This window comes from Sitophilus oryzae, unplaced genomic scaffold, assembly GCF_002938485.1.
Source record: "Sitophilus oryzae breed Bouriz unplaced genomic scaffold, Soryzae_2.0 scaffold_306_pilon_pilon, whole genome shotgun sequence".
Lineage (NCBI taxonomy): Eukaryota > Metazoa > Arthropoda > Insecta > Coleoptera > Curculionidae > Sitophilus > Sitophilus oryzae.
The window spans coordinates 264237-279881 of record NW_022146870.1 but is presented as its reverse complement, the minus strand read 5'-3'; the positions used below and the strand labels follow the sequence as shown (position 1 = coordinate 279881).

Genomic DNA, 15645 nt, shown 5'->3' with positions numbered 1-15645 from the left:
AAGAAGAGAGAGATATTATTTTAATTTAAAAAAAGGCTTTTGATTTATAAAATAAAATATTATCAATAATTTTTTTTTTTTTTTTAACTGAAATCTGAAAACAAAAAAACTAGATTACCGTAACATTTTAATCCTCATATATCTAATTATAATTATAAATTCTGGCACACCCTCTGACAACTCATTGTGTCACTTCTTCTAATCAGTGGAAGAGAAAACAGAGGTATATGATACAGTTATCTGTCTTTGTTACACTGCAGGGTAGGCTGCAGCCGTGTCATCTTTTTTATCGCACTGTAAATCTTCTATGCTAGGTATTCCTTTGCCAAAACGGTATGTATGTAGTATTATATATACATATTCAAAATAATATACAGATTATCGCCTATTCCTGCAATGTGTTGGAGTTGAAGCCGAGTTAGAGACAACTAGATAACCGGTCTATGTATATTTCACATAAGTTCGTCTGTTAGGCAGATACTGGCGCAACAGCGCAACTCCAAAATTCTGAATATCGATTAGCCCTTATTCTGAAGATTAGCCAATTGTCGAACAGGAACGCAAACGAAAGCCATACGAAGTTGGACGGAGCCGTACGAATGAACAGCTGGTGCTAGCGTCTAGTCTCTTATTGGTCAGGTTATCCGATCGATAATTCAAAATCCAGGCTTGCGTACTACGCTTGAGCAGGGCTAACTGAGCGACTTATGCAAATTCCTTCAGAAGATTTATATACCCATTCACCGGCTTGGCATCAACAGAATTCAGTTTGGAGTCGATATTCTTTATAGTTAATGATATACAGGTTTGTTCACACACATACGCAGCGGAGTATTGTAGCTAAAGCGATTAGATTTTTAAAATTGTAAGTTTTGGGTTCGCTGACGGATTATTAGAGCTAGCAATTTAACCAATATATTTTACAAGATACAGTAGTGTCCCAAATAAATAAATCAATATCAAAGTTTATTTTTAAAATGGGAACACCCTGTATTATTATTGTCATTTTTAGCTTTCTAAAACGATTAATAAAGGGGTAAATTTGATTAGGGTCTATTACACTTAAACCTTACCGTTTTTGAAATGATTTTGAAATTTTGTAAAATTGCAGTATAAATTTTAGAGCGGCTATCATGTTCTTTCTCCGATGGTATCAAAGTTTTTAATACTAAATATTTACTGAAGTTTATTTATTGCTACCTTATACAGAGTGTCTAAAAATTTATTTTTAATAATTACTAGCTTTTAAACGGCAACTTGTATATATAATATATAAACGATAACTTGTTTAATTTAAATGGAATACCCTGTATATTTAATAAGAATCAGATGCACAATTTAATTGTCTATCAAAATTGTAATTATACGACTTTTTACCTAACCCTCAAGTTTTCGTAGAAAATGCATTTTCTATAATTTAGCCTCATTTATCAATATAACCCATTGGAATATTGACATTTTAGATTGTAATGTAAGCAAATGTACAAAATGTTACAGGCTAGTAATTATTTTTTTAGTAAAGAACGATAATATTACTAGCCCCATTTGTATGGCAAAAAGAAAACTATTTAGATTCTTTAGTAAAAGAGTATACCATTAATCTAAATATACCACCAGTATTTCCGCCCAAATACTAATCTAATTACATATTTAATTGTGTTGCGTTAATAAATTATTCTAAATAAATGTGGATTTGAATCAGAAATCATTAATAATAAGTTATGAAATGAATATCTCTGTTGTTATAAATAAGCATTTGTCAAAAAATGAAAATATCATTTTTAGGGTGTTTAGTTTTTTACCACAACTAATCTAATACACATAATAATTCAGTTTTTTAGTATTTGGAGCAATTATTATTAATCAATCGGCAAACAGTCAATTAATGTAGTTTAATACTGGAATCATATTAATGGTTCTCTTTAACAAAATATTTAAACACGTTTTTTATTTTTTAATGAAATAAACGAATATATTGACAATATAAGTATCTGTACTCTTTAAAAATTTGGTACATCTTAAAATAAATCTAAAATGTCAGTAATCCATGGGTATATTGATAAATGAGTTCTAAATTATACAAGAAAATGCATTTCTACGGAAGCGTGAAGAGATAGGTAAAAAATGGTATATTTGATAGACAATTAAATTTGTGCATCTGATTCTCCATAAAATATACAGGTGTTCCATTTAAGTTAAACAAGTTATTGGCCGTTTAAAATAACTAATAATTATTTAAAATAAATTTTTAGGACACTCTGTATAAGGTAGTAAAATTTTTATTATTGCAACACAATAACTTGCAACTGATCAATAAATAAACTTCAGTAAATATCTTAGTAATTAAAAACTTTGATACCCTCGGAGAATGAAGCCTTAAAATTTATACTGGCAATTTTCATCACAAAATTGAAAATTATTTCAAAAGCGGTAAGGTTTAAGTGTTTAATAAACCTTAATCTAAATTTAACCTTTAATTTTAATCGTAGAAACTAAAAATGTAATAAATATACAGGGTGTTCCATTTAAAAAAATTAAACTTTGAATATTTTTTTTTTATTTATTTGGGACCCTCTCTAACTTGTAATTTTTTAAATTGTAAGCTCTAATAGTCCTTCAACGAGCCAAAACTTACATTTGTAAAATCTAATCGTTAGGCTACAATATTTCCTCGTCGAATGTGGTGATCAACCCTGTATATATATATATAATATAATATATATATATATATATATATATAATATAGTATATATATATTATATATATTATATATATATATATATATATACTATATATATTATACTATATTATACTATATATAATATATATATATATATATATAGTATTATGTTACCGTAAGTCGGCGAAAATGCGGTTAAACCTAGGATAAACGCGCTAAACCTAGGATTACCAATGAATAACACCCTCCAAATACCACGCTAACCAACTCAAAATGCGGTAAAACCTAGGATTTACCTATTTATGATTATTAGAATTTCGGACATTTACCAGTGACATGTAATATATCCTGCTGGTCATCCAATTAATTTGGTCTGGATTTTAATGTGTTTGACAGAGAATAATATAAACGTCCGGCTGGCAGACAGAGAGACAAAATCAAAGCGGCTACAGTGTTGCCGTTTTTTTTACGTTTTTAGGAAAATGGTGTGTAGACAATTATAGGCTATTTAAAAAAAAAACTTTATGTAAATAATGTTAAAATAATTCTTTACTGAAATGAATGTAATTATATCTATAGTGAAAATGAGAAACTAATAGTGAAAAATAAAGTTCCAACACTAGATGCAACATTTTTCAAAAACGCCTACTTGTGCGGTGTGAAATTTTGGGATGTAAATCCTGGCCAATACGCGCATAGAAAAACCAATTTCTATTCTCTTTTTAATACATTTGATTTTGTCCATTAATGCTGTCTACATCACTGGTTTTAACGCGTTAAAATCCAGACCGCATAGTTTCGATGATTAAATCGGAGGGGAGGGGGAGTGGCACAGGGTATTAAAATAAAATTTTTAAAATTTTAAATGAGATCCTATTTTACAAAACCATCTAACTTTTGTTAAGTATATTTTAAAATATATATTTTTTTTTATAGATGGAGAAAAAGAGATTAATTTAATTGAGAATAGGGGCGTTTCTAAAAGAGGCAGGAAAAAGAAACTACAATTACATGGAGAAAACAAGGTTAATTTAATTGAGAATAAAGGTGTTTCTAAAAGAGGGAGGAAAAAAAAGTTACAATTAGACATCTCAAAATTGACCCAAAGTAATGTTACTTTATCATTACCAAATGGACGTGTAATTATTCTTTAGTATTTATTGTAGATGCAGAATCAAACATTCAAGGCAGGCCATCACTCATAAGTAATAATACACAATTTAATGAGACTGATAATAAAGGTAAAATAGCGTTAATAATCAATAAATTATAATTTCAATTGTATTGTTTATTTTTAGAAGATTTAGATCTTAAAGATGACAGAGGAAAGAACTTCATGCTAGAAGAAATATCTGGCAGGCGAACGAGACATAAGTCTTTCAGTGCTGTAAAATATAATTATAGGGGTAAAATTATATGAATCTTAGTAACATTTAATAACCATAAATATTTGGGCTTTTTGGATTTACAGATACTAAATTGAATATGTCGGTCGATGCGGCTTTGTGTGATGCTAAAGAATCCTCTTATAAGAAGAGTCTAGATAGTAAAGTAAAGAGAACTCGGACATTAAATCCATGAAGGGAACAATTGAGAAAACTGGTATGTATTTCTTCTCTTTCTGCTATGATAATGATTAGTGGCATGAATTTTTACATTTATGATGATTACAATAATGAAATAAAAAGTGTCTATCTGTACAATATTGCCAGATTTTACGTCAAGAAATTTTAGACTGGGCCAAGTAGAGTTGGATTTTAATTATCAACAATGTAATTTTTAGTCATTTATTAAGTATTTAATAACTAACAGACTTGTTTAACATTCTTATCCCTCTTAATTTAATCAGATTTTTAACTATGCTTACATACCGTTAGTTTTGTTTTTCGACTTGGCTGATACGTCATCATTCCCGACGCCATATTTCAGCTGTTAATACTAAAATGATGTTGTCTTTTTCTATTCGTCACCTAAGAGCAAGGACACGAATATTGTTTTTTCGTTAATAATTGGCGAATAGTATATAAAAAGACAAAATAATTATATGATCTAGAGATAGAAAATTGGGAAGGAGGGAGTTAATCGCCGCGACCCTTATAGATTCTGTTGTGTCCCCCCTTTCTTGAATCATAACTCATAATACAGTTTTAGGACTTTGACAAAAGCCAGTATCTGTGACTATTTTACAGAGGTTAGTTATCCCGCATCTCTGATATAGTGTACCAAAGTTTATGACACGTCTTCAAGGGATGTCTTCTCGTCGCACTCAAGATGATGTATTCTGGTATTTTCCCATTTTCCTCAGCAGATCTGCATTCGCCGTTGTTTCTTAGCTTGGAGCGCGGTTAGGTGTTTCATTGAGGAGACGGTCCCTGTTAAAAACCCGTGACAATTCAGAAGATTATTCTTAATTAAATCAGGGAAATCTTTTATTTTTCTCGTCCTGTCCTGTCAAGTCCTGAGGAGTTTCTTGGATTCTAATTGGCCGGTTACGGATGGAGTCTTCCAGGTCCTTGAGTTCTGCTTTAAGTTAGTTTCAACTTAAGGAAGCAGAAAATGTTTCGGATCCAGTTAATAGAATGGTTGCTCCTATTCTGGCTAGATGCTTTGCTTTTTCATTACCTTCTAATCCCTTGGTGGGCTGGCATCCAAGAGTAGGAGGACTTTATTTTCTTCTTTGCCCTAATTTGTTGGAAACCTTATAACTTTGGTGTGTCAACTAGTTGTAATGTAAGTTAACTACCATTATCTTGAACTTTAAGACATGATGTAAATAAAAAAGTATGTTCGGCAAAAGTCACTTCGCTTATTTTTAACCAGGCCTACCGCATGTAGGAACCGGCAACTCTGTAATTTTTTATATCTATTATGGGTGTAATGTAGTAAAATTACTTCAAAAATATATTATTGTTTTTTTTTTATTATAAATAAAAATACTGAAGCTCTGCCTGCTTCCAATTTTCTGGAAAATCCCTGTATTTAGGTATGTTATCCCGGATCCCGGAAAATCATACTATCCCGGAAAGCGCCAATCAAATTATAAAATCAAATAACATTTTTTATACCTAGTTATTTACCTTCCTTTATGTTATTTTGGTAAATATATTATAACTGCCGCCTTCGTTTTTCAAGTGCTTCGGTTTTTATTGCTCGCTTTTTTTGCCCTCCCGGATTTTAGCTATAAAAATCTGACAACTCTAGTTTGTATGCAATATTTTTGAGGAGAAAATTAGATTTTTTTTCTTAGATTTACGATCAAGCTCCAGGAATAATGAAGATGGACCTAAAGCAATTGAGGATCCAAATATCAATTTTAGGCTAACCAGACAAAGGTCTTTGGGTCAACTCAAACAAAATAATAAAGGTGTGTATCAGTCCAAGAAAATAGGCCAATACAAAGTTTTGGTTAAAACTTGAATTTTTGATATAACTAACCTAACTATATATACTTTGAAAGATCTAGAAACGAATTGTGAAAGATTTTTTTAAATTGCCCCCGAGAGGGGATAAAATAAATAAATAAAATTATTTTTTTCGAAATTTCGGTGAGACGGAAAGGACTAGAAATAAAAGTTAAAATAAAAGTTGTAGAGCGTCCGATTTTACATAAAAATGGTCTCTATACTTTTTTTTTCTCAAATCAAAATTAACCGAGATAGGGTGACTAGAAACTAGGAGATTTGGTTTGGTTGATTCTGATTTTGTTTGAAACATTTCTTTCAATGTCCTTTTCTGGTGGTGAATTTTAAAAAATCTAAATGAAATTTGTAATTTTCCAGGCAAATTGAATAAATATGTTAAATATATCAATTTTTCAGCCAGCTTATAGTGTCTTATATCATCTCCTAGCTTTTAGTCACCCTATTTCGGTTAATTTTGATCAGAGGAAAAAGTACAGAGATCATTTCTATGTAAAATTTGACACTCCACAACTTTTATTTGAATTTTTTTTTTCTAGTGCTTACCGTTTATAATACAGTGGCGTGCAGTATCATTTACAGTAGGGTAGGCAACAAAATCAAAAATATGAAAAAAAAACTAAAAAAACGTATGTATTACATAATATATATGTACAATGTACGTATATAAAATTTACTGTCTAACGTATTTTAACTTTAAACTCAAACAAAAGAAAATTCAAATAATAGCAAATAAATTTAATTATCTGTAGATGCAAAACGCGAATAATCTGTCTATTATTCAATCATTATTTCTTCCCGATAGGCGACTCAACGACTGGCGAATTAGCTAAAACAATAACCGTACACAATATTGCCAGATTACCAATTGCCTAATAGATTTTATGTACCAAAATTATTTTACAGTCAAATAAAATAATAAATGAAATCATTTGGAAACAAATACAGATGACAGACAAGCAAATTTCTAATTTGCTACATAAATCTTTCTAAAACACAGTTATTTAAAATTGATCATATAAAATAACATGGACTGTTTCTTACATAGTTCTGTAATAACATCGGAACTGGCAATACCGCATCGGCGCGCGGCGGGATCGAGACATCGGGTGCATCCGTGCTGCGGTAACGCACTGCTTTTGCTTGTCCATATCCATGTAATGTTAAGTTGCGGCCGTGCGTTCGATTTCGAATAATGGGATGCGTTTTTTAGGTAATAATAAGACGTTGAACAGGTGGCGTTTGTTTTGTATGATGTTTCCGGCTTTGCAACCGTAATAAACACAATACTAACTTACTATTTAGAAAAATAAAACAGTGTAGGTCGCATTGTAGGATTTGTAGGTAGATATATAATGAAAATTGATCAGATAAATATATTTTTATTTTGCGTCTGTCTTGAATAAATCGAAGGGTAGGCAATGCTTTTTTGCCTATATGTAATGCCACGCCACTGTTATAATAATAATAATAATAAATGTAATGCCAACGATAACATATAGCTTTGGAATCATTAAATGGACCCCTACAGAACTGGACGAACTAATAAACAGGTCTGTTAGAACCACGTATACAAAATATCGATCCCATCATCCAAAAGCATGTAAAGAACGTTTCCATCTTCCAAGAGATATAGGGGGCGAGGCGTCATGGATTTGCGACTACAACATAAAAAACAAATTAAAAACCTACGAACGTACTTCCACACGATAGCATCAACATCAAGCCTCTATGATACCATAAGCAAAACAGACAAAAAATTGACGCCTCTGAATCTTAGTGATAAAGAAATGAATATAGATGCTGGTTACACAATAGCCCTGCAAAAAAGCAAGTGGCAAGGAAAAGAGCTAAATGGCCGATACCTCAACACACTTGATCTGGACAGCATTCATAAGCCAGCTTCAGTAGCATGGCTGACACACGGAACGATTTTTCCAGAGACAGAGGGATTTATGTGCGCAATTCAAGACCAAGTAATAGCCACAAGATCATACCTAAAATATATAATAAAGGACCCCACAATTAAAACAACTGTATGCCGAATGTGCGGAGAAGGAAACGAGAATATAGAACACATTATTAGTAGTTGTACAACGCTAGCTTGAAGAGAGTATGCCGACAGACATAACAATGTAGCAAAAATAATACATACAGAACTTAGTTTGAAGTATAAATGCATTAACGAGCGCATTCCATATTATAATTATGCCCCAATGAACGTCCTAGAGAATGATGCTTGTAAATTATACTGGGATAGAGAAATATTAACAGATCGGACAGTGCAACACAACAGACCAGACATATGTCTGCTGGACAAACTCAAAAAAGAAATCTATCTTGTTGATATCGCTGTTCCTGCCCCTACAAATGTCAACCGAAAACATCAAGAAAAGATCGACAAATATACCTTACTAGCACAGGATATGAAAGAGGTCTGGGGAGTGGATAGGGTGTCAGTGGTGCCTATAGTGATTGGATCAACTGGAGAAATCCCCAAGCAGCTCCTTCACAATCTGAAAAAACTGGAACTTAACCAAAATCTTTACATACAACTTCAGAAGTCAGTTATTCTCGCAACATGCAACATAATGAGAAAAGTATTAAACTTGAGAAGATAGCTAAAAACTATTGTCTTGCCCCTTGGGGCCGACAATAGATTTACTTACCGTGTAACGTGACAAAAAAAATGTCTTTATTTAGTACCCAAGAAAAGCAAATTACAAAATATCATAATAGAAGATGCGGCGAGATCTAGCACAATGCTACTCCATCTAACCGCACTATTAAATATAAGCTTAACAACTAAATTCTAAGTCTTAAGATTTTCGTTTTGTAGTTAATGACACTAAAAGATTATAGAAAACAATAATATGATAGCAAAGGCGAGCATTAAATGAACAAACTAAAAACAGAAATAATTATTAAGTTATTTTAAAATCATATTCTCGACGAAACTAAATACTTCTCTCATTCATATAATGACGCTTGACAGCTTTCCTGAATGAGCCAACAGAGGGCCTGCATAATACACTATTTGGTAAACCATTAAATGCTTTTACAGCAGAATAACTAAATGAGCCTCGAAACTTGGAAGTTCTATGTTTAGGTACAACAAAATTTCGGGAGTTACGTGTTGCCCGACCGTGGATACTATTATTAGTAATTAATTTGTCTGAAACTTCGAAAAAATAATTATATTTATTTATTTTACCCCCCCTCGGGGTTAAATTAAAATTTTTTTTTCACAATTCGTTTTTAGATCTTTCAAAGTAAGTCATATCAAAAATTCAAGATTTTACCAAAACTTCGTATGTAAAGGCCTATTTTCTTGGACTATATTTAGACATGGTTTTCAGTATTAAACTAATTTTTGTTTTTTTTACAGTATTACAGTCAGATATGAAAAGGAATTCTACTTCAGTTGCAAGTAAAACCATTGGTCACATTGATAACAGTTCTAAAGCTAAGGATGAAGGAATTCACGATCCCAAAGACAAACAAATTAGGAAAAATAAGAAAAAATCGTTGTTAGAAATGAAAACGGTGGAAACAGGTATTTAAAAAATTATTTTAAAGTAAATTTAATTATTAGGACCTGACTTCCTGGCAAAATACGGCCAAAGATTAGAATCAGATGACATTCTTTATCAAGTTTTACTTTAAAATATAATGAGAGATTTTTTTTTATTTCTTGGGATTTTATACACACTCCCTAGATATAGATTTTTTTCTATAAACATAAAATTTTAGATACTAGCAATAAATCTGGCCCATCTTGCACGGAAGAAACATCAAGTGAATGTAATACTAGAATAACAAGACAGAGCTTATCGAGGCGGAATTTGCAGGATACATCTGAATCGTTTAGTGAAGATCATCAATCACAAAATAGAAAAGCACCTGAAATGGAAAGGAAAGGTCTTGTGACAGGTAATATTTTATGTAATGTTTTATAGTAGAGTCTAAACTAGAAATATCCTCCTAGCCGTAGCTACGATGGGTGTTCGCTTACCTTGTGTAATAAATGCTATTTACCGCAGCGGTAGATCATTCATTTTTGCCATTTTTATATAGTAGTTATAGGTAAAAGTACTGTATGATACGTAAAAAACGGTTGGGAGATGAAATCGATGATAATTTTATTGAGGTCAATCTCTAAACGTCATTTGCTAAAAATTGATATGTAAAACTTGTCAAAAATGATCACTAATTATAGAAACATTGGGTGCTCGGTGGCGTAGAGGTACAGCTTTTGTCTACCAATTTAAAGGTTGTGGGTTCGAATCCTACAGCCGGTATCGGCAGTTCATCAGCCGACTATTTTTAATAAAATAAAAATAGTTTGGGTACCTAGGCCGACTCAGCATTAAATGAGTACTTGGGATTCACAATCCTGAGGTGAAGCGTAGTGCTCGCCACATTACCTTCCTTGTATACCGAACGGCTCTAGCATGGCAAACTGTACCTTGCTACTCCCAAGGCGTTAAACGCTATATACGGGAGATATTATTACACAGGGTGTCCCAGAAATGAGTGCAAATATTTTAAGGGGTGGTAGATCTGGTCAAAAGAAACATATTTTCTCTTTACCATTTTTAAAATAAAATTAAAATAACCGAGTTATTTAACTTTGAAAGTTTTAAAAATAAATTGCGACATTTTGAGAGCCGCCGGGGGAAATCGGCAATTTCCCGGATCTCGCCTTGTTCGCGGCCCGCTGTTGCCGCGACTAGAAAGTCTTAAAAACTACTTGCAAAATTCTATAACACTAAGTGGATGATCGCCAGTAGCCATACTTCCCACATTTCCCAAATTAAATTAAAAGAAAAAAAAACTTACCAAACATTAAAAAAGGATATCCCGATATAATTGCAAAGCTTTCTTTTTTTCCATTTTACCAGTCCTAAAGCTGCCCTTAACACTACACTTAACTTCACTACAATTCTTAACAACACTTGAACTTTGATGCCACCTGAGGATCCAAACTTCCAAAATCCCTCAAATGCTGAACCATACTCACAGCTCACAGAGTTTACACTTGATAACGGTAAGCGACCCTTCTGACCGAAATGTTGGGTTAATCAAAATAAATAAAGACAATGGAAGTCCGAAATTCTTTTATTTTCAATATACTCACAAAGGTTCGAGCATTCGTGATCTGTCTATTCGAATACTCTTCGGAATAAAGCCTCTTAGCTTCCGCAGCCCCTTCACCTGCCAGGAGGAAGTATGCAAAATTCACACTTTAGGTAGAGTTTAGAAGCATATCCACCTTCTTCGGATTTGTATAGGCCATCGCGATTTACCGATACCGATTACCGACACAAAAATATGCACTAACGAACATTTTAAACACAATCTCCGATAACTTTCTGGAGTTTTAAAAGCTCGATACTATTAGAACGATTGCTAATAGTCGAACGTGCTGCTCATCTTATTTATTGGCCAAAATACAAAAATTAAACTCAAATCAATAACCCAGCGACATCTATAGAATAACGGATTAAGCTTTTTTTGTGAACTGACAATCGGCACTGTGGCGTGCAAGGCAAGTCGTATTAGACGGGAGCGGTAGAGGGCCCTCGTGCGCTTAACGGTATTTACGATTTCTCGGGGTTCCCAAAATCATTTAAAGAATGTAAACAAACCAAAATCAACGTATGTTGTACGTGTATCGCTTAAAGTTTTGGCACTTTTGGTGTAAAATCATTAATTTTCTTTTGTGGGAGAGTTCAGTAGAGGTTTTAAGTAGTTATTAAAGCAAGTTTTTTTAACACTTTTTGTTGTATAACTAAACTTTGTTTGTAACACTAAACTCACAATTAGTGTTTAATTATTATGTGGAACATTTTAAATAATATTTTGCAAGTGATAGATTTGTAATGTTCAGATTAATAGATATTTGGAGTGTATGTGTAATGGTATATGTTGGATAAAAACACCGATCAATTTTCATCAAAAGGGTAAGCTCTAACTTAATATTTAAAGATTATAATTGTTGATTGAAACGATTGAAAAAAAATCCTAATATGGCGAAAAAAGAAGCTCTTATAATTTATTTTTTCAGCCTACTCAACTGTAAAAAGTACTTAAAACATTGCGCATTTTCCTAAAATTAGTATTAGCAATGTCCACTACTATGAATAAATTTAGTTTTCGTATTTTTCTATAGAAACTTATGGCGGGTTTATACAACATAATCGTGATCATGATCACAATTTTAGTCACAATCATAAAAGTTAAAACCATTATTTTAGATACGACCGTTTATACATCGCAGTCGTAATCATAAGCATAATTTAATAACCTTGACCTTCGTAAATTTTAACTTTTTTGATTGTGATTAAGACAAAAATCGGTTAGGGGGCATTATTTTTTTTTCATTTTTATGTTTAATAATTATGATAATTTTCGTGTTTAAAAAACCTGAGTAATAAAATTTAAACAAAAATACACTTCTAAAACGATTATGAAATAGAAAAATAAGAAAATTAGTTTACTTTATCAGCTGTATTTACATTCCAAGATATGAATGCGACTATGTTGTATAAACGCATATTAAAATTGTGATTGTGACTGTGCTTATGCTTAAGACAAAAATTATGATTATGATTACCACTATGTTGTAGCCCATTAAAAATACTGTGAATTTATAAACATTTAGAATGTGGGTATGGTAGGAAGTGGCAACATTGCATTCTTTCCGAGATTCTTTCTATGCACGGTAAACGAATTTCCGGAGAGTGAACAGTGGCACTCAAAAGTTTTTCAAAATTTTCCGGAAAATGTCAAGAAAAATGTAAAATCTTCAACATTTTTTTTCGCAAAAAAACCCTCATAGGCGTGTTTCTGGGGTTGAACTATACTACCAGTTAAAATATTTGCACTCATTTCTGGGACACCCTGTATTATTATAGAAACATTAAAAAAGGATAGAAGGTTTCTAGACAGAAATGTATTTCCCTAAAATTGTTTTTACTCGAATTTTAAACTACACTATTTAAAAATCATTTTTACTCAATATGATATATAGGGTGGTCCGAACTGTATTCCGGAAATTTCGGCAGCATATTCTGCATATAAAAATAAGTAAAAAAGTTCCTATAAATGTATATGTCCTAAAATCATTAGTTTCGGAGATACAGGGTGTCGAAATTTTATTTTTATTTCGATTTTTTCCAAATAATTTCTGAAGTAACGTCAATATTTGGATGAAAATTGGTGTTTGGGAGTTTTTTGACATGAGAAATTTGATTTTGATGTCAATATGACTGCTATTTGTAGGGGGCGCCACCTATATGCGTTTTAACGGTTTTTAAGAGCATATTTTTACATTTCCGTGATTTTTTACGTAAAAAATGTATCTTTTTAAAAATCGCTATGAGCTACCATTCTCAAGATATTTAGAATGAAAATAGTCAATACATGTCATTATTGATAAAAGATAAATATGTTGAGTAGATAGTTCTTTGACTGAAATGATAAATATGGAAACTTTTTATTTTTTAGATTAATCACAAATTAATAAAAAAAATAAAACAGTTTCTGTTGAACTTTTGGTACAAAAACATTTTAAATTTATGATTTCAGTCTTATAACTATTTAGTCAACATGTTTAATTTATGTCAACGATGACAGGTATTGATAATTTCGATTCCAAATATCTCGAGTACCAGTACTCGTAGCGAATTTTACCAAGAGACCTTTTTTACGTAAAAAACGTCGTAAATGTATTATTTTTTACTTGGTAATTTTATACAGGACGGACCAAAAATTAATACTCCAGCGGTTTTTGACGTCGTTTTTTTTTCGATCGTATACTATATTACGCACTGATGGAATATGTAGAATATGAACCATCTATGCGTCATCACCTAGGTATTATAAAGGTTGTCGCCCACTAGACCGCTGCGCGGCGCGGCGCTGGGAAGAGAATTTTTTCCGGCTGCGAAGGGACTGCGCCCACTATAGCGCGCCTTTGAAACGCGGCAACGCTATTTAGTTATAGTCGAAGTGTTTTTTACTTACTGTAGTTTAGTTTTTACAGCAATGAGTTCAAGTACGGACGAAAGCGTATTTTTTGTGCTCTTCTAACAGAGGAAGAGGAAGAGGGGGTGAGGAAAAGTTTGGACTCATACGATTAAGAAAAAAAGAAAGAAGTTTGGAGAATTTTACCATCTTTTTCCAGATTTAATAAAAAACAAGATAATTTTTTTCAGCATTACAAAATATAAAGGAAACATTTTACGCACTCCTCAATTGAGGGTTTTAGAAGCAAAACACCGGGTATCTCTACTCATCATATTTTTTCATAAGAGACAAATTACTAATTCTTTTGATAATTCTTATTTATTCTGATGTGTATATTAGTTATGTGGTGAAAAAACCCTGATCTTTTTTATATTTTTAGGTAATTAGAATTTAAAAATTGGAGATTGTCACTTTTGTTAAAAAGTGGAGATTGCCGGTTTTGCCTCTACACCCCTCAATTATATTAAATCTTTGATAGAAAGGCATTTCGTCCATCTGTCTCTAGTGAGGGAAGACTAAAAAAAATATCATATTTCTTTATGAAAAGCGATTTGCCTAATTTACCTTTAAAAATACAATTCTACCAGTGATACGTATCACTAGTTCCTAGTCAAAAAGCCAACTGAAAAGACTCGAATGCAAAATTATTTCCCTTGTGAGTACGCCCACTGCAACGCGTCAAAACGCGGGAGACGGAAAAAAGTTGCTAGAGAAGTCTTCCGACTTCTTGACGGAAATCCCGCAGCGCGCTTCTGCGCTGCGCGCTCTAATGTGCGTTGGTCCATTTAAATACATGACAAGCAGACAAAAGAAATTTCCACATGGCGCCGCGCCGCGTCGCGCCGCGTTCTAGTGGGCGACAACCTTAAGTATCTCTTGCAGTGGCATGTTCATGATTGATTCAAGAGAGAATATTTTGTTGATGTTTAGTGTTGTAAATGGAAATATTTCCGTTGGAAATGGAAATATTGGAAATTTCCAAACGTGTCTCGGAAATATTGGATATATTGGGAATATTGGAAATATTTTTAAAAATACTTAAATCTTGTCATTAACGATTCAAACCCGATGTTTATTAATATATCTTTCATATTTTGTAACCCTATAAACATTAAACTTACTATAGAACAGTTTTACAAACATATCACATTGTGAATATATCAAGTTTGAGGATTCACCAACTTATTTGCAACCTCGCATTTCTACGGGGAAGTCCCGAGCTCGTAAGTCGTAGCGTAGTAAAAACTCGCTGGTCTTCAATTTTGACCAATTTAAAAAGTGTATACAATACTAGGCTCAGTTTACAAGGAGTTGCAGTTAGTCAAGAAGCAACACAAATGATTGATAAAAATGTTAAGTAGTGGATATTAGATGACGAAGTATATTTTGGGCCCAAATTTCCATAGTAATTAACATTTTTGAACCTATTGGCAAATGGTTAAAAATTGTAGAAGGAGATTATAGCACTATTCATTTTCCTATCAAAACATTTTGTGATATTAGAAGGGTAAT

The 15645-nt window shown here is 32.2% G+C and overlaps 1 protein-coding gene across 5 annotated transcripts in view; it reads left to right on the top strand.

Annotated features, from left to right (window-relative positions):
* LOC115884634 overlaps positions 1–15645 on the top strand; it is a 114903-nt gene that overhangs the window by 64659 nt on the left and 34599 nt on the right. For all 5 annotated transcript variants that reach the window (XM_030903289.1, XM_030903292.1, XM_030903291.1 and 2 more), the window contains 3 exons: positions 5928–6044; positions 9488–9655; positions 9853–10032. In XM_030903289.1, coding sequence (XP_030759149.1) covers positions 5928–6044; positions 9488–9655; positions 9853–10032 — 465 coding nt within the window. The remainder of the gene's footprint in view (positions 1–5927; positions 6045–9487; positions 9656–9852; positions 10033–15645) is intronic.